General features: G+C 23.1%; 1 protein-coding gene across 1 annotated transcript in view; it reads right to left on the minus strand.

Annotated features, from left to right (window-relative positions):
* The window catches only part of LOC129613192 (protein phosphatase PTC7 homolog), a 39,276-nt gene that overhangs the window by 1,726 nt on the left and 16,556 nt on the right, over positions 1-20,994 (minus strand). The window contains exons 2-4 of the mRNA XM_055527158.1: positions 16,337-16,516; positions 954-1,270; positions 48-186 (exon numbers count right to left, since the gene is read on the minus strand). Coding sequence (XP_055383133.1) covers positions 48-186; positions 954-1,270; positions 16,337-16,516 — 636 coding nt within the window. The remainder of the gene's footprint in view (positions 1-47; positions 187-953; positions 1,271-16,336; positions 16,517-20,994) is intronic.

Consider the following 20,994-nt stretch of genomic DNA (forward strand, 5'->3'; position numbering starts at 1 on the left):
GATAATTATATATTTGATTAGTTTTTGAAATTATAGATAAAACTTACCAGTTGCATTTATATTATTTCGTCTAGCATTTATTGCAAATGGTGACATAAATTCACTATCGAATGATAATGAACGTGCCATTAATGCAATTGTATTCGCTGTCATCTGTAATTTAATTGGATCTGATTCCCCTTCGATCTGAAAATATAAAAAAATAAAAGTTGTAAATATTAGTATTCCTATATAAATATAAATAAAATATTTTTTAAAGCGGGTTTCTCTAAAATCTGGATTTTAGAATCTTTCAGGAATAAAAATCTTTACATTAGTATTCAAATCAAAATAATTGGGATCCAAGCACAGAAAAACACACTTGAAATACTTTTCAACTAAAGAAGACAAGAAATTTTCGTTTCAGTATAAACTATTTAAAAACTCATGCTATTTATGAAATTTTCTTAGAAATGAAATATGTTTCTGTAGCATTCAATTTTGCTCTATATTTTAAATTGTAGATTTGTACAAAATGGGTAACAGAGCATCGCGATGTGCGAGGTATGCCATACAACACCCCCTATAAGCTTACATAATTTTAATTTTAGCCAGCAACATTGGTTTCACTTAATATTAATTACCTTTCACTAATAAAAAAATTCGAACTTTATTAAATGCCATGAATATTTTAAAGTTCATTTGTATTTGATTATTATAGTAGTTGAATAGGAATGTGGGTGAATAGGAATTTTAGTCTAATATCCGATATTAAATTTTCTAATATTCTACATAGAATTTCAAAAAAAAAAAAAACAATGTAATTTTATGAGCTTGACTAAATGCTTCATTAATTCCAATTCTTTAATAAAATAACTAAAAAAATGTGGATAAATATTTATAAATATTTTTAGGAAAACAAAAAAATTTTTTTATAATTTGTATACTTAACAAATAATTGTATGGTTTTTTACCTCTTTTAATACATCTAATAGAAGCTTCTCAGGCACATTATCAAATACACCATCTGTCGCAACTAAAATAACATCACCTTCCTTAACTGGAAAACTCATAGTATCAGCTGATTCTGGACTATCACTTAATACATTATGACCATGTCCAGGTGGCGGTAAAGATAATTGAAAAGGTGTATTAAAATAATGCTGTTGTTCTTCTGATTTATGAATAATTTCACCTTGACGTACCACCATAAAACCACTGTCACCAATATTAGCAGTGTAAACAGTACTATTTTCACGATTTAATACTAAGACGCATGCTGTACTACTACCTAAAATTAAAAAAATAATAAAAATTATTAAATTAATTTTAATTTCAATAAATAATAAAAGAAAATTTATAAATTATCAATTTTTTTTAATGTAAATTTATTCTTTATTTATTAAATTTAATTATTATTTTTCATTTTTATAAGTTTTTAAAAAATTAGAATTTTAGAATTTTTATTTTGGAAAAACGGTTTAATAAACAAAACAATAAAAAATTATTAAAAAATAAAAGTAAAAGAAAATAAAAACTCAAGTATAGATAATATGGAAATATGTACATTATATGACACATATATGTCTATACTAGTATAATACATACATATGTACGAGATTTTTAAAAATTTTGGATGAAATCCAAGTCCTAGAATAGAATAAAATCGTTATATTTAATCGTTTCTTTTATATTGTTTTTAAGAATCAGACATAGAAAATTTGTATTGAAACTAAAGGCGTATAAAATATATGTATGAGAGTATAACACATTATATTTTTTAAATAAAACAAAAAAAAAACATTGGATTATTTTTAAAAATTCTCAAATTTAAAATAATAATTTTTAAAAAATTTTTGTTTTTAATATGTAAAAAAATAAAGTAGAAGGATAAAAGAAATTCCTGTATGTATTTGTAATAAATTGGCACAAGAGTTAAGATTTATGAAATAAAACATTCTATTGTCAATATTTAAATAAATTTAAGAGAAAAATTTAAAAACCTATGTAAGTACATGCAACTTATAAGAACCACATTTCATTGTGTCAAATAGTTTTTCTCTTATTTCCATTCTAACTTTCTTTCTAAGCAAAAAAAAAAATTAATTTGATGAGTCTATGCTGAACAGAAGTCCATGGAAACTTTCTACAAAAAAAAAAACAAAATTGCAAAGAAAATTTTAATAATTTGAGAGCTAAAACACCAAATTAACTTCAACAAATATTTTGGCCTCCCAATTATAATTAAGTATCATCATTAAAAATTGAACTGTCAAAAATAGTTGCCATTGTGCATTGTAATTTTTATATTGAAAAAATTTCGGTGTCATAAAGAAATTATAGAACTGTTTACTCATTTTTTCTTTGGTGAATTTTTGTCTTTCACTCATTTTTCATTTTATTCAATTTTTTATGGCAATGATGACAGGAACTTTTATAGATTTCCGCAAATAATAATTTTATCTATAAAAATTTAAAAAATGCAACTTTTTGTTTATCACTAATTTGCTTTCTTTTTCATAGAACTCATAAACGTTCATTTTTCCAAAAATTTACTTAAACAAATTTTTATTAATAACGTCTTTACAAATTTTAACCAGCGAATTTGTTCCATTTTTATTTTATTAAAATCATTTAAAAATTTATACTACAAGTTTTTTTGAAACTAGTTTTTCTCTTTTTTTTTTGTTCCATTTGTCAATTGCATTAGAAAACTTGAAAAATTGACAAAATTAAATATTTATTTTTTCAATTTTCAGAAATATCTTACTTTTGTTCATACATACATACATACATGTATTTTGAGTACATTCTATTTACTTTGGGAATGTCTACTACGAAATTTAGTTTTTAAAAATTAAAATATGCTAATTGATTTCACTAGACAAAAAAATTAAAATAAAATCTGGTTTTATTCGATTGAGTATTCATAAAATAAAAGTCAGATAAAAGAATTTGGCTATAATAGACTGAAAAATAGTGTATGAATGCATGCACAAGAAACATATACTAATATATTATGTCTATATCGCATAAATAACTTCTATTACTAAGTACTTAACAAAAGTGCTTGAATTTATTTATTAATACTTAAATCAAGTTAAAATTTTATTTGAAAAGTTTAAAGAACGTAAGTCATTCAAAACTAAAAGGTTTTCAAAGTGAAATTTTTAAAACACTATGCTCAATGTGCATTTCTAGAATTTGAGATACGTATTAGGGGCCTGATTGTCTATCTCGCTTTTTCTCTTCACTTGAGTAACTATTATATAATTGTATAATGTAATATTCTAGTGAAAAGAATTATTTGGCATTGCGTATATCTCGTTTTTTTCTAAAATGCATACAAAATTTATTCACTTTGTTTTTGAAAATGAGACGTTCACTTGATAATTTGAGAAATAATGCAAAATCCAATTAAAAAAAAAATAATCTTATTGGAAAAGTTAAACATCGATTAGAAAATACAGAGAATTCTGATTTGAAAGTGAATAAAAACTTAAGTACTTAAGTTAATAAAACTTAAGTAAAATAGAACTTCTGATTTGAAAGTGAATAATCAACCTTTTGTCTATTCTTTTCCTAATGTATTTACCATTAATAAGTCAGACATTAGTCGACATATTAATGGTAAATATAATTATAATAAAATAATTTATTATTAAAAAATGAGTGGGAAGAAAACAATACAATTTTATTTTAAATAATATTGTTGACCCTAATATAACAAGAATACGACATGAACATTTAAATATTATTTTAGATTTTCTCATTTGCCGAGCTATTCGAGCTATATAATTTCAACAACTTATGCAAGCAATTAACGCAGTAATTATAAGGTATATATTTGGTTATTTTTTAAGTATTTTCTTTTACAATAATTTTTGAAATATGATTTATTTTAAGAATATTTATTTCTTTTTTCCAATGTATATTTAATAAGTAATTGTTTTCTGTTTGAAGAATATTCTTAATTTAATAATTTCTGTACATGTAACCGTCTTTTTATACACCGTTTCTTATAATTGAAGAGGTAAGTTGACAAAGAGGTTAACTAACAATTTGACGAAAATCGAATTGCTCGGATAAACAAAATTAAATTTCATATATTTTCAACTGTAATTACTCTTATAGCTTAGAAACTTAATAGAAGACGATATTGAGAGTGCACATAGAAGATAAGTAACAAAAAAATGAATAGTTTTACAATGCAAATGTAAGTTAATCTCTTCGTCCGCTTATTGCTTCAAATTTTAAAGGGAAAATTTTGAAAATATTGTAAAATATTTAAATTTATTATATGTAAAATATTGTAAAAAATTGTAAAATATTTTAAATTTATTTATATTTATATATAATATATATTTATAAAAAAGTAATTGATATAATACAGATATATTTATAAATAGTATTCGTAAATGTTCCTCAATTCCATGTTATAATTTATTTGCTTGTTAATCACTTAAATTGTAAAATTAACTTAAAAATTGCAATTTGTGAGTTAAATACTATAGGTTAATCTATACAGGTTATAGATTCCATAGGAGATATACAATAATATTCTTATGCTATCATAGTTTTTAATTATTTTCATTAATACCAATTCCAAATAATTTAATTACTGTGAATTTAAAGTAATCCTTTACTGTTTTACTTCTATCGCTATATCTTGATTTTACCTACGAGTATCTCTCACTAACATTTACTTTCACAAATCACTTACTTCAAACAGTATTTGAACATTTGTCTAAAAAAATATTTCAATATTAATTAAGATTATCTACGTTTTCGTCTGTCTCAAATTTTGGAATATTAATCATTTAAAATTATTAAATTTGTATTTCAAGTTAGTATGTACATTTGAGATATTCTTATGTATATTTTGAAAATTTTAGTAATACCTTATACATAAATTATTATTAAGTAAATTAATTAAGAAAATTTAATTATCAGATCAACATGGGCATGTGTTACATAATAAAAAAAACGAATACAAAAAAATAAAAGAAGTTTTTCAAAAAAAAATTGTGTTAATAAAATTATCATTTTTTTTTATGAATTACTCAATTCAGAAAATTAAAATATACATTCAAATTTTATTAGCACATACATGAATTAATAATAAAATTAATTAGCATCTTTGACTCGCTATTATTATATTGTCATAAACTACAATTTATTAAGTTTTTTTTTAAAGAAAATAATTTACGTGCATAGTGAATATTATCAACAAATATGAAAAAAAAAAGTGTGTACACATGAGCTGTTCAGTGAATAAACTGATTAACCTTATTTCTGCATTTCCTGTAAGACTTGTTTAAATTATTATAAAACAATTGATTTTGTTATATCTTCTAATATTTATTACAAGAAGATAAGTAAGTATAGAAGGATATGTCAGGATTAAATTCATTAAATATCAAGTTTTTTTTAATGTTATTATAAATACTCTTATGGAATATAACAATATATATTATGATATCTCATTGGAATATAACAATTCTAATTTTTTAGCAAAATGCCAAACGATAGTTTATTGTTGTTTAGCTAATTTGTATATTTATTACGTTACGCCTATATTACGCCTATATATTTTACAAAATTTATTTTAAAAATTTTGAGAAATAGTGTACACTATTCCACCACATTTCTCCGTTTTTATGTTTTATGCAGTTAATCGATACATACATTAAATGGTTCATATGAATGTATATGTATGTACTACGCAGAATAATTATTTCAATTACAATTTTTTCTCCTTTTTTTTTATTTCTGATGCAAATTCTGTCAATAACCAAAACAAGAATTGTAACCGAAATAAAACACGTGTAAACAATTGTTTATATACATACATACATACACTTAAGATTTACTTGTGCTACCTCACAAGAAGTGCCAAAAATAGCTAAAAATATATTTTTTTTAAAGAAATATTTTATATGTGCGGTTCGCGTCATTTCTTTTATTACTTTTTAAACCAGTGACATTTTCATATTATTTTAAATTAATTGAATATAATAATTAAATTTTAATTATATATTGTTAAATAAAGAATTTAAAATATATAATAAAGTTATTCATTCGAAATTATTGTACATTTATAGATGAAAGCTGAACAACGGTGTAGATATTACATATACAAATTTTATAATTTTATCGTTCTAGGATAAATAGGATCAAAATAATTTGTAAATTGGATAATAAAAAAATTTGTCTTAAAAATAAGAGCAAATTTTTAATTTAATGTGTTACATTGTTTAATGTGTTATAGCATGTTTCTTAAATTATATATACACATAAAATATTTGTACATAATTTTATTACCAGTATAAACTGATTATTAATGAGACATGACGTATTCTGATTTGCTGTTCTGTAAATATGAATATTATGTAGTTTATCTAAATCTATTTTAGAGCTTTATGTTATTTTTACCATAGTAATAATCAGGTAATTAAGCCCTCACAATGATTCTTCACAATGCAGTCTTATAGTAAAAAATTCGGAAATTTTATTTGCCAATTCTTTTCTAATTCATGTATGAATTTCCACTATTATATTTTTCATTTTATGGCTTAACAGTTGACAGACAGTATAATTATAGTATAGCGCCTATCAATAATTTTTTAGAAAAATATCTGAATATTTAAATAATAATTCAATATTTAACAATTTTATTTATATTGTATTAAAAAAATAAACAATAAACTTATAAAATAAATTTAAAAAATTAGTTCCATTTCTTTAACATTATTTTAAAAATTGAATGAAATTTATAAAACCGAAAATTTCTTAAATTTATTAAGAAATTGATTTTATTAAAGATTTTTCACAATATTCCCATAAATCTTTAAAATTTTTCTTTATGTATCAACAAGTAGTCGAAATTTTTCTCAATAAACATTTAAACAAGTAAAAACGTTTCAGTCGGTATAAACCGATTGAATAATACCCTGCACCTTTCGTTATTGTGTAGCAATTACTCGAACCTGTGAAGTCATTCTATAGAAACTTCACGGATATGTCTGACCTATAATTGGACATCCGACTGCCAAGTTTCATGAATCTGACTTTATAATTTTTCCAAATATTTAAAATTACCTTTTGGAGTTGTATGGCAAGTACCTGAACCTGTCAAACTATTCCATCAAAACTTCACAAATATATCTGATCTACAATCGGACACACAACTGCCAAGTATCATGAATCTGACTTTATTATTTTTCCAAATATTTAAAATATGCTTTTGGAGTTGTTTGGCAAGTCCCCGAACCTGTCAAGCAATTCCACTAAAACTTCACAAATATATATGATCTATAATCGGACACACAACTGCCAAGTTTCATGGATCTGACTTTATAATTTTTCCAAATATTAAGAATAAGCTTTAAGACTTGTATGGGAGCTACTCGAACCTGTCAAGCAATCCCATTAAAACTTTAGAAATATGTCTGACCTATAATTGGACACACAACTGCCAAGTTTCATCAATCTGACTTTATTATTTTTCCAAATATTTAAAATTAGCTTCTGGAGTTGTATGGCAGGTACCCGAACCTGTCAAGCAATTCCTCTAAAACTTCACAAATATATCTGATCTATAATCGGACATCCAACTGCCAAGTTTCATGAATCTGACTTTATTATTTTTCCAAATATTTAAAATTAGCTTCTGGAGTTGTATGGCAGGTACCCGAACCTGTAAAGCAATTTCTCTAAAACTTCAGAAGTATATTTGACCTATAATTGGACACATGACTGCCAAGTTTAATGAATCTGACTTTATTATTTTGCCGAATATAAAAAATTTGCTGTTGGAGTTGTATGGCAGCCACCCGAACCGGTGCAGCTATCCCATTATAATTTTTAGAGCATGTGTAGAATATAATTGGACACATGTATACAAAGTTTTATATTTATAGCTTTATTAGTTTTTGAAATATTTAAAATAAACTCTTTGAGTTGTATGGCAGCTACCCGAACCCGTTGTCCGAATTAGTCCAATAACAATAGGGCTCGTCCTTGGCACAAAAGAAAAAACTTGTGAAAGTTTGGTGTCGATTGCATTATTCGTTTTTGAGTTATCGTGCGAACGGACGGACGGACGGACGGACAGACGGACATGTCTAAATCGACGCAGAATTTTACGCTGAGCAAGAATATATATATATGTCCATACCGCAGATGACTCCTTCAAGTAGTTACAAACTCCATACCAAAGTTAATATACCCTTCACGAAGTGCAGGGTATAAAAATAACACATATACAAATCAAAAAGAAAAAATCATTTAAATTAAATTGCTTTTTGAAAAGACCATTTCACAGCAGGGGATAAAGAATATTAGAAAATCTCTTTAAAATTTATAAGATTCCACAGAATTGGATTTTTTCTAAGATAAAAATACAATTGGAAATAGAACAGCAATAAACCATTTCCTTAAAAATTGATTGTTTTTTTGATTTTATATGACAAGGTCTCACACTAAGTATTAAAATTTTTCTTAATAATCATTTAAATAAAGTGTTAATAATAATTGTTAAAAAATTTTTTAAAATTTTATATTATGAGAATAAATTATTTATTAAGCCATAATTATTAATTCTCATAGAAAATTATTAATATAATTTTTAGAATATTATTGGAAAGAACGAAATATGTTGTTCAAGATTAAATCAAATTAAAAAACGCCTTAAAATCCAATACCTCTACTTTTTATAATTTTTATAATACAGAATTCTATGCGTTTTACAAATCATATATAATACGCATTTGAAATTTTCTCAAATATACTTCCGTGCACATCATTATATGTAAATAATAAGGAAATTACTTTCATGCCTACAATTTTAAAAAACAATTTATTATAAACATAAAATTATTTAATATAATGGCATTAAAATTGAAACTGAATGTTATACACTACTGTAAAATCATTTTACATAATTATAATTAAAAATTAAATTTTTGTAATATAATTGCATTTCATTATACATACATAATAGTACTCGTACGTTCTGCTTGAAATAATTCAATAAAAATAAAAAGTTTCTTTAACCCTTTCAGGTCACAATAATTATTTTTCCCAAAAATTAGTATTTTTCAACTAAATCTTAAGTTCTTAAAATAAGAAGTAATTTTTCATTATTACTGTATTCAAAATTCTAAATTTAATTATTTCAAATTATTTTTAGAAAATGACAAAGAATGAAATATGTAAGTAAAAAAATACAAATTAAATTTAAAATTTTTCAAAAGATTTTTCTAAATATCTTCAAAAAATATTTTTGCTACAGCCTATTTTCATATATTGGCAGAATCTGTGGATTGCCACTGATAGGATTAAAACAAATATACCTTTAATAACAAAAAATAATTATTTTAATAACTAATTTATATAAGACTTCTTTTTTTTGAAGAAAATTAATAAATTTAAATGGGGGCGAATTTGTTTTCAAATCTTTAATGATGAATTATAAAAATAAAAGTTTAATCAACCAAAACATGACAGAAGCAAATTTAATTTTCACTTTATTATTGTGTATTTTTAATTCATTAATTGTTTACACACAAATTTTTAGAATAATTCTAAATTCAAAAACAGAACAGGTGTTAATTATTAAAGAAAATAATTATTATAAAATAGTTTGTCTAATGGTAATTGAATATAACATTATATGAAATATTTTTGATATTATCAAAAATTACTTCAATACTTGTTAGCTATTATTTTCAAATCTCACAAAATTTATAATTAAAGAAAAAATGTCAGAAAATTAAACTAAAATAAAATGTATGTAATTTGATAAATGACAACATTTTGTACTTATTAAATAATTAAATATTATATTTTTGTATCGTGCTAAAAAAAACGATAATTTATTTCACTTGATTCATTGTTATATAAAGCAATCATGTACTGATTCATATTGCAGTTAATTTAATTATTTCTATTTATAAATTATTTGTTATACAAAAAGTGTAAACAAGAACACAATAATTTTGTTATTAAAAATTTGTAAATATGTGCTAATAATATATGTATGTATGTATGTTGTTTATCATCGGTAATGACAATTATTACAAAATTATTGTCACTCAATTTGTATGTATATATGTATTTGCTTTGTTTTTGTTAATTAACTGTATGTACATAAATATGTTTATTTAAACATACATAAGTATATAAAATTGTTTATATTTTCAATGATTTAGAATTATTGTGATAAGGGAATTATAAAAAAAAATCAAAGGTATTTAATAAATGTTTTACAAAAAATGTAATCAATCTACTTAATATGCAAAAGTAATTTTTATTTTTATACCAACACTTATTTCATTAATGCAATATGAATATTTCTTTAATGATTGTTGCATATTCAAAAATTTTATTACACACGTTTCGAATGAAAAATTTTAATTATATTTATTACTATTTATTAAATGAAAATTCCAATGTTTTCCATACCGTAAGCATGTGTTAATTGAAGTTTTCTGTTGGAGAATTAAAAATATAATATGGAATAAAACTGTTTAGTGGAAAAGGTCGTGTATCGAATTATTGATATATCAGGGCAAAACTTTACAATGCGACAACAAATTATACGCAAAAAAAATTTATTCCATATACATACATATTTAGAACATACATATGTACATACATGTACATGTACATATGTAGTTTGGATTTGAAATTTATCAAAAAAATGATATCAGCTTTTAAAATTTTGCCTTTACATACATACTTTAAGCTCTAGCTTATCTATCTTCAAGGATAAAGAGTATGTTAACAAAATCAATCAACAGCTATAAAAAAAACAATACGGGCAACAGAAGAAACCGTAATTTCTCAATAAAACTTAATAAATTTAATTTTAAAAGTAAAATTTGTACACCAATGTATCAATGTAATTTATATGTGTATGTATGTATGTATATTATAGAAATTTTATTCAATGATAAGTATAATGGAATAATATTCAAATATTAAACGCATTTTGCAACGAACATAACCTATTTTCTATAAATCTTTTAAGTACTCATTTACATACATACATACATATGTATGTAAATATAATTCATAAACTTCTATAAAATTCAAATATTTAATTAAAAAATTGTTATTGCACATACATATGTATGTATATATAAATGAAATCATAATTAAAATAAATTTTATAACCCTATTTCAAAATAAATTCTTATAATAATTGATGATTGATTTAAAATGAAAAAAAGTATTAAATAAATGAAATTGTTTTTACAATGTAATAAATAATATAATTACAGTGAATAGAAAAAATAGATATTCATCCTGTAACATTTTTCAATAAATAAATTGAAATTATAAAAACTAAATTCGAATTCGGTTCTAAAATACTGCCATCTATTATCAAACTATCTTTGAAGTTAATTATTTGCTTAATACTGCAATTGAGTGTATTTATGTGTACTTTGTATTTGTGTCAATATTAATGTGTCATAATTATTGTATGTATTTGCATACATATGTACATACCTACATATTATGTCAATTTTATTTTATGAAAAAAAATTAGTAAAACTTTCTTAATAAATTCATAGCAAAATTCATAAAGCGGGTATAACAGTAAAATCAATTCATAAAATAAAATTTATTCCTGTAAAACCAGTAGTAGTAAATTTTTTCAATTCACTGTACCTTAACGAATATCACTACATATACAAATACAAGCGCTAATATACGCATTAAAATTTATTTTTTCCTTTTTGTTTATAAAAATTCAAAGTCCAAACAGAAAAAAAAAAACAAATTAACACAATAATAGCAATAACGTAAATATTATGTACATATGTATGTACATATGTATATATAAGCATATACTTCGCATGTATAGAACATCCATACTTATTATTTTTGTTTGGTCACGATCGTGAATTTCGTAAAGAAAGTGAAAAACGCAATTTTTTGTCTAAATTTATTATTTTTGCCAAAAAATTATAATATGCAAATAAAAAAATAAAAATAAATAAAAATCTAATAATTTAAAGCATACAATAACATTTTTTTTTTTACAAAATGTCAAAGATAATTTTAACTTTAAATATTGAAAAAAAAAATTTTGTTTTTATTCTCCATGCAAAATTCAGGTCGTGTATTAAAATAGCGAATACAAAAACAAGTTTGATTTAAAATTAAAATAATATCACTAGATCTTAATACATAATTCACATACACGCAAACATATACATACATATATATTTATAAGGAAATATAATTTACTAACACTTGCGAACATACAATTCTATGCAATCAATATGATGCAAAGCAATTTAACTAGTCGTGTACAGGGAAATTAAAGAAAAGTCTTGATATGCAATCAGTTTTTCAAGTCACCTAATTTCTGAAATTTTTTATATTTCATTATATTGATTCTATTTGTCGTTTAATTAACATTTTTATTTATCAATAGTATACAATTCAGTTCAGTTTTCGATATTTTTCGATTCCATCCTTTTTCGATATAACAGATTTTATTTAGGGCAATATTTTTATGAAGGATTTATCAATTTTCTTTAAAATTGAAATATAATGTTCAAAAAGCATTTTCCTAACACTCAAATTGCGTTAATACTGGTTTTCAATATTACATAATTTAAGTAATTAACATTTGCGAGGTGAATGTTGTGCAAATACCTACATATAATACCAAGTAAAATGTCAAAGTAGAATGCTTTTTATTAGACTAATAAACTATTTTATTACTAATTTAAGTAGAATCAACTAGACGCATCTAATGGTAATTATAAAGCTAATTTAGAAAATACACAATGCAGTCGTTCATGCAAGGAATGAAATTATGAAACATAAAAATAATGAGAAACAAAAATCACTAAACATTTAAGAGCGTATATAAATATGTCTGGCAACATTACTAAAATCTCCAATCAGATACATATGTAATAATGTCATCAATATTATTTAAAACATTTAAACAAGAACAGTAATTTTACAACTATTTTAAATTTTAATTTACTCCACAAAATAGAATTTCTTCTCTTTGCTTTTGGAATCACTCTGTTTGTATTATACAATATAATATTTTAAAAATAAAAATTTTTCAAGTATGTGTTTAGTTAAACTAAACTATTATTATGTTAATTTATCCACTTAGTGTTTTTCAATATAAAAAAAAAAACAAATTTATTATAGTTTTATAATTTTTCTGTTTATTAATTTTTTTTTTCTATAATCACTGAGTAAAAAGAAGGCTCGTCAGTCGTCATCATAGTCATAAAAAATAATATCATTGATAACAATAACAACAATAATAATGGAAAAATTAAAAATTTTAAATTAATATGTACATACGCAAGTACATACATATATTTTGTTTTATTTTCCAAATCTCTATATTTCAACATGCGTTATCGTAAATAATAATGACGCCACAATAATAATTTAACATCATATCTACACACTTGCTTCCTTTTAGATACACACTATATTGTACCTACTTACATATGTAAATAAGGAGATAGTGCGAGTCTTAAAAATTATATATGTAGTGTATTTACTATATTATATTCCCTGATATTTTTTGATAGTGTAAATTATTAGTCAAATTAAACTAAGGTTAAAGTTCACAGCGTTATGTGAATGTTTTCCAATTTACATTGAAAATAAAAAAATTAAAATAATAAACAGAATAATTTTAAATACAAATAATAATAACAATTGTAAAAAAAAAAAGAAAAATGATTTTCTTAAATCAATTGAAATTTATACAATGTTGTACGAGATCTTAGATCTACATAAGTAACTTATACATATATTCAAACGTACTTAACAACAATAAGTAAGTAGCGTGTTTCAATATTGCGAAAATATTGTATTAAGAGGGTAGGTAAGTAATTAATTAAAAGTTGAATTGGAATTTTCGCAGCCTCCGGTTTCAAAGAAATAAACAAGTTTCACAATCTGCAATTTGAAGAAGATTGAAAAATTAATCTGAAAAAGTTACATGAATTTCTTAATTTACTTGAAATTTTGTAAGATGACGTCTATAAATTATTACATATTTCTTAAATATATGCATATAATTAATAATTTTTCGAAATTTTTGGAAAAATACAACAAATATTGAAAACACATTTGAAAACTACACAGGTATATAGTGTTTGGGTAAGTTCTCCACGCAAATTAATTATTATTGACACATCACGTTATTTTGAGAACTGCGAATTATTAGAGTTTAAAAATTCCTAAAAAATTTCAATTACATATGTATATGTACATACATACATATTTGACTTCCAGACAATCAAACAAAAAACGAAATTGAGAAAAACTTAGTAAAAAATTCATTGCTTCTTCTAACTAAAACTGTAACTTTTGAATCCAACTAAAATAAAATTCAATGAGGCATGCTGGATTTAAAATTAAAAATAAAGGTAAAATGCAAAGGTAATTCCATGTAACTAAAAATAAATAATAAAAAAAACAAATTGTGAAATAAAAATATTTCATTTGATTTGGCGGAAATGCAAAAATATTTAAGTAAATTACATAATATGCATTTTTTTTCCTGCATAAAATTTCTAAATAAAAATTTTGCAATAATTTTTATTTTGTAAGAGTGAGAGTAAATAAATTTAAATGAATTAAATTAAAAACGTGTTGTAAAACTTTGTTTTTTTTTGCTTTTGAATTCACGTAACTGAAAATAAATTCATTTTTGTTGTAATGACTATAATAATTGTTAAAGAGACTGAGGAAACGCCATTCAAAATAATACTACATATGTACATACATATGTATATTTTTATATTAAGGTTATGAAACCAACTGATTGCTCATTTGGTGTTTTTAAGAACATTGGTTTTAAAATTATTTGTTTTGTTTTATAATTGATACTAAAAAATTTATGTAAAATCTTTTTACACTACCAGAATTGTACGATATTTTAAATGTTCTATAAAAATATGGAATATGTAAAACTCTTTCAAAAACTCAAATAATATTTAAATCAAGATTTATTAAGAACGTTTGAAAATTAAATATTTTGCAATTTTTTTAAAGAAATATTGTTAAACATTTAAGTTTTGTGCGAATCACAAGAAACTGATTTTCTAATTGCTTCATTGAAATACTTAATTTTTAAAATTTCTGTTATTTCATGTTAATAGATAAGCGCAATAATTGAATTGAAATCAATAAAAATTGAATCCTTCAATCAATATTGCATAATTAGAAAAATAATATTTTCCATTATCAATAATTTTTAAATATGTAGAAAATTAAAGGCAAAGATCAAAAATGTAAATATTGTTAACGAAATTATTTATAAAGATAAGACGAGCTTGTTTATATTAAAATTTCTTCTTTGAAATTAATTTAATTAAAACTTAGAAAACTTAATTTTAACTATTAGAATTTGAATTAGATTGTAATTAATTTCAAAAATTTTTAATTAATTTCAGAAAACTATTGAAAAAATAGAATAATTTTGGCGATTTTAATTTCCAAACGTTTTTGAAAATTGTAAATCAAAAATTTTAAATAAAATTTCAGATTAACCTAGTCTAGACCTAGTTATTATGGTTTCAGAAATTCATTTGTACGTCCGACAGGCCACAATAGAGTTAAATCATTCTTTCACTATAGTTTTAGGATAATTTTAATCTACATTTTGAAATTATGATAAGAAGAAAATTTCATTCATATTTTTTAGCAACGCAATAAAAAATTAAATTAGTACCATTTTATAATATTTACTATAAAAAATTTTCTATTTTTGAAAATCATGTACTAAAATGGCGCCAAATTGATCTTAATTATTATTTATTTTTTTATACACATGGTGTGTATATTTTAAAAACAAAATTTGTATTTATTTACACAAACATTTAAATTCTAAAACACGGTTTAGAAAAAAAAAGAAGAGCTTTTTTTTACATTACAATTGGATTGTTTACAAAAGTTTTTTTTTTTTTTGAATAAAACAAATACTTACAAACGCATATACTTATTTTATGACATTGTATTTATTTAAATACAAATTTATTTTCATATCTTATCAGTTCAATTTATGTATAAATGTAGCTCTAGCTACTTAAAAAAAAAAAATCAAATATGATGACCACCCATTAATAGAATAGTTGACCTTAGTTCTTAATGTCGAATTTTAAAATAATTTTTACTAATTGTTTTTCAAAAATATTTTTATTTTATGAAATTTTAAGAATATTACCCCTACCCTCCTTAAATTGATTTCGTAATTTTAATTATGAATTTTGTTGATTATTTTATATTACGTATATATATTTAAAATTTTAAATAAAAATAATATTAAAATTTATAAAAAAAAAAAACTTACCTAAAATAGGTTTCTTTTGTTCTAGTAATTCACAGTAACTATAAGCTAATAGATTTACAGGTCGTTGTGGATTAAAATTAACACAATGGACTAGTCGTTCACATGTTTTCATTAAAAATGATGAAAATTCTCCAGGATCAATCCCATAACTTCGCCAACCACCTACCCCATCTGCAACACCTAAAATAATCAATTATAATTAATATAACAATAAAAAATAATTGAATAAAATTTATTATTCGAAATTATATATTTTTAACTTTTAAGATGACAAGTAATCAAAATTTTAAAGTAACAAACAACTAGCAAGCAACCCTATTGCGTTTTTAAGGGTTAAGTATAGGAGTTTTAAAAAATAAAATAAATTTAATATACTTATTTATGTTATTTACAATATATTGCACCTACATTTTATTTAAAGACCTACATATTTATTTTTCTTAGCAATTGTAATAACAGAATTAAAATAAATAATTTGCAGTAAAATCAGTACTTCAGTTCAATTAATAGACAGGCAATTGATTTGTATACAAATACATATGTAAGACCAAGAAGGAAATATTTGCGATAATAAGATAATAAGGTCGGCCTAATTATGCCCGTCAGTCTGCTATTGACGTGTTCATTTGAAGACACTCTTGAGCTGGAGACTTCAAACATATTTTAACTTAATATTTAGTTCAAACATATTTTAATTGTATACAAATTGATACCGAAAATAAAGAGGAAATAATTGAACATAAATCCTCCAAGATCAATGCCCTCAGAAATGTTTCCTAAAAAAATTAGACTAAAATGGTCATGCTGCATATTAATGCAAAGGTCTTGAAGAACTACAAAAAAGGCCTACATGAACTGAAAATAGGCAGATATTAATTTTTATTATACTTTAACCTCTGTTCTAATATCAGTTTACAATATTATTTTAGTCTGATATCCTGGAATTTTCATAAAGGATTTCAAATAGCAGAAACACATACACAATTATGTACATCGTTCAGATATTTAATTAAATTTTGATTTGCTTACTTTTATACTACCCATGCCAATAATTTTAGCGTTTTGTCAATACAAAAATCTAATTAAGTAATTACGTTTATTTTAAAATAAAAAATATAAATAACCATTCGATTTTATATAATACACATGTATACATGCTAATATAGATTTATTTTTAAATAGAAACAAGTGTAAATAAAAAAATTTTTATTCTCACATTTCAAATTTTATAAATAACGTACCCATACATACTAAAGTGAGTGAATGCTGTGGTAAATGTTACACTAATTGTTTCATTGTATCATTAATTGGTAAAAAAATTATCTAATCTAATTTTAATTGTTATTTTTTATTTCGAAATAAATTACATATTATATTTATAGTATAAAGTTGCATAATTTTACGTTTTGAGTGAAAATAGAATTAGCATTATTTTAACTAGTTTATTTAAGATTAATAAATTATTTAGATTGTAGTGTTATAGGCCAATATTTTGATAAAAAAAATAATCTACAATTAAAAATAATGACGTTTTAATCAAATGTTCCTCAATTTTATGGCAATTGCGTATAAATAGAGAAAATGCTTTGTAAAGAGAGAATAGCGTTTCTTGAATTCGTTGTAACATGAATATATTCCAATTTTACAAATTTTTGTGCAGTTCCAAAATAATTCTTCCTTAATAATTGATTTCAGACCATTCTTTAACTGCAAGCATCAAACTTGTTCATTTACGCACAGAGTCTGCAATCCTGAGTTCCGCTAGAAGACCCACTAGCATTACCATTTAATTCCTATATATTCCTATTATTTTTCTATATCGCTTCTAATCATAATTTCCTAGAAACTCCTTGGTCTATTACAACTTAGGGCGGGCCCTCTATAACTTCAACTCCATCCTTTCTACCTTTAATTTTTTCTTTAGTAAATCAAAATCTACCATCCTTTGCGATTTAAATTTGTTAGAAAATATAAAGTGAATACCTATAAAAATTTTTAAATTTCGACAAATTTGTATATGTATGTATGTATGTATATAAAAATTAATTTTAATTATGATCAATGACAGGTTTGGTTTGATCCTATTACAGAACATTTTTAAAAATTAATAATTAAAATTTTCGTACCTACTCTCTAATATAGAGTGTTTCTGACAAAATCAATCAAATCAAAAAAGAAGAAATTTTCTACGCTCACTTTTTCAAATTTCTCTTGTTTTCTTTTCGTTCTGTTGTTTTTTTTTAATTCATCATTATGACAAATATAAATTAACATCAGTCACACCATTTCACTGCACAAACAATTGTAAATAAATTTTGTAAATAATAAACAAAATAATGGAAATATTTTTAAAATGAATTTTTTTTTTTCATACCCATTTGTTATAATAAGGAAGGTATTGTGATCGCATAAATCACATGTTATTTGACGAAATTCTTAACGAAACGAAATATTAATGAAATGCAAAGAAATTATTTTTAACCCCTGATTTAAAATGTGTCTGTATTTATGTACACTTTTATATCTCAGTTTTGACTGAACTGAATTATATGTATGTATATAAAAATTTCTATTGGGTCCCAATTTTAAAAACAATAATTAGCAGATTTTGCTTAATATTTATATCTTCTTGTGAAAAATCATACAAGTTACAAAAACAATATTTAAATGTAGGTACTGTTTTACATTCTTGAAATTACTTTAACCAACAAAAGTCGTGTTATTACAAAGATTGACAGATTATTACAAAAATTTTTTGGAAAGCATGAGATGCATTTGATCATGTGTGGTTCACTTTAGATTTGTTTTTTTTTCTTTTAAGAGAATTAAATTTAACAATTTAATTGTGAAGAAATTTAACAAAAACAAATACATGAATAGATGTAAGCTTATAAGTAGTGTAAATATAAATCGTATACATATTTTCAGATAAATTTAAAAAATATAAAAACAAAAAAATGAAAATAGACAATTAACTTTTATTTATTTAAATTTCATTTTATTTATAATAGTACAAAATATATAAAAATAGAAAATTCTTTAAAAATTTTTCAATTTAGTACAAGAACACAACAAAAAAAAATTCAAAAACAAAATTGTTTTTCTCATACATAATATTTTCAGTTTCCTAAAAATTGGATCACATCCAAATATCATTGACGAAAAAATATGAAAATTTAAGAAAAAAGAATAATAATAAAAGTTATTTTTTGACAATATGAATAAAAAATTATTTAATAATAATTTAAAAAAAAAAAAAACACTTTTTTTTTTGTTTTTGGTGTCTTTTTGGCACTCATCCTAAATTTAGTACAATTGACAACTGAGATGTGTATACATAGAATTTCAATACAAATACAATTGTCATATAAGTAGCTATACATTTTAATTGAATTAAATTTTTGACAGTACTTCTATCGTATAATACTCGTATTTTTAAGTAGATATTTAAAAATTGAAAAGTATTAAAAAAATCATTTTAATTTAAAAGTAAAAAAAAAAATATTAAAAAATTTCAATTTATTAAAATTCAATTTTAATTTTCAAATACGCACACATTGGAAAATACCTTACGCATTGTGAGCTAAAAACAAACCAAAATTTATACTAGGTGAGTTCTTTGATCACCAAATGGTTCAATCTCAAACACACATACATAAGCATGTGTATTAGACATTTAAAATTTTATTTAAACAAAATTTTGTTTGATTTTTTTCCAAATTGAAAAATTTATGGCATTCAATATTAAATTTTAAAATTAAAGTAAACAAGTAAAAACGTTTCAGTCGGTATAAACCGATTGAATTATACCCTGCACCTTTCGTTATTGTGTAGCTGTTACTCGAACCTGTGAAGTCATTCTATAGAAACTTCACGGATATGGCTGACCTATAATTGGACATCCGACTGCCAAGTTTCATGAATCTGACTTTATAATTTTTCCAAATATTTAAAATTAGCTTTTGGTGTTGTATGGCAAGTCCCCGAACTTGTCAAGCAATTCCACTAAAACTTCACAAATATATCTGATCTATAATCGGACACACAACTGCCAAGTTTCATGGATCTGACTTTATTATTTTTCCAAATATTAAGAATAAGCTTTAAGACTTGTATGGGAGCTACTCGAACCTGTCAAGCAATCCCATTAAAACTTTAGAAATATGTCTTACCTATAATTGGACACACGACTGCCAAGTCTCATGAATCTGACTTTATTATTTTTCCAAATTTTTAAAATAAGCTTTTAGACTTGTATGAGAGCTACTCGAACCTGTCAAGCAATACCACTAAAACTTCAGAAATATATCTAACCTATAACTCGACACAAAACTGCCAAATTTCATGAATCTGACTTTATTATTTTTCCAAATATTTAAAATTAGCTTCTGGAGTTGTATGGCAGGTACCCGAACCTGTCAAGCAATTCCTCTAAAACTTCAAAAATATATCTGATCTATAATCGGACATCCAACTGCCAAGTTTCATGAATCTGACTTTATTATTTTCCCAAATATTTAAAATTAGCTTATGGAGTTGTATGGCAGGTACCCGAACCTGTAAAGCAATTCCTCTAAAACTTCAGAAGTATATTTGACCTATAATTGGACACATGACTGCCAAGTTTCATGAATCTGACTTTATTATTTTGCCGAATA

This window comes from Condylostylus longicornis, unplaced genomic scaffold (assembly GCF_029603195.1).
Source record: "Condylostylus longicornis isolate FDR11 unplaced genomic scaffold, ASM2960319v2 ptg000081l, whole genome shotgun sequence".
Lineage (NCBI taxonomy): Eukaryota > Metazoa > Arthropoda > Insecta > Diptera > Dolichopodidae > Condylostylus > Condylostylus longicornis.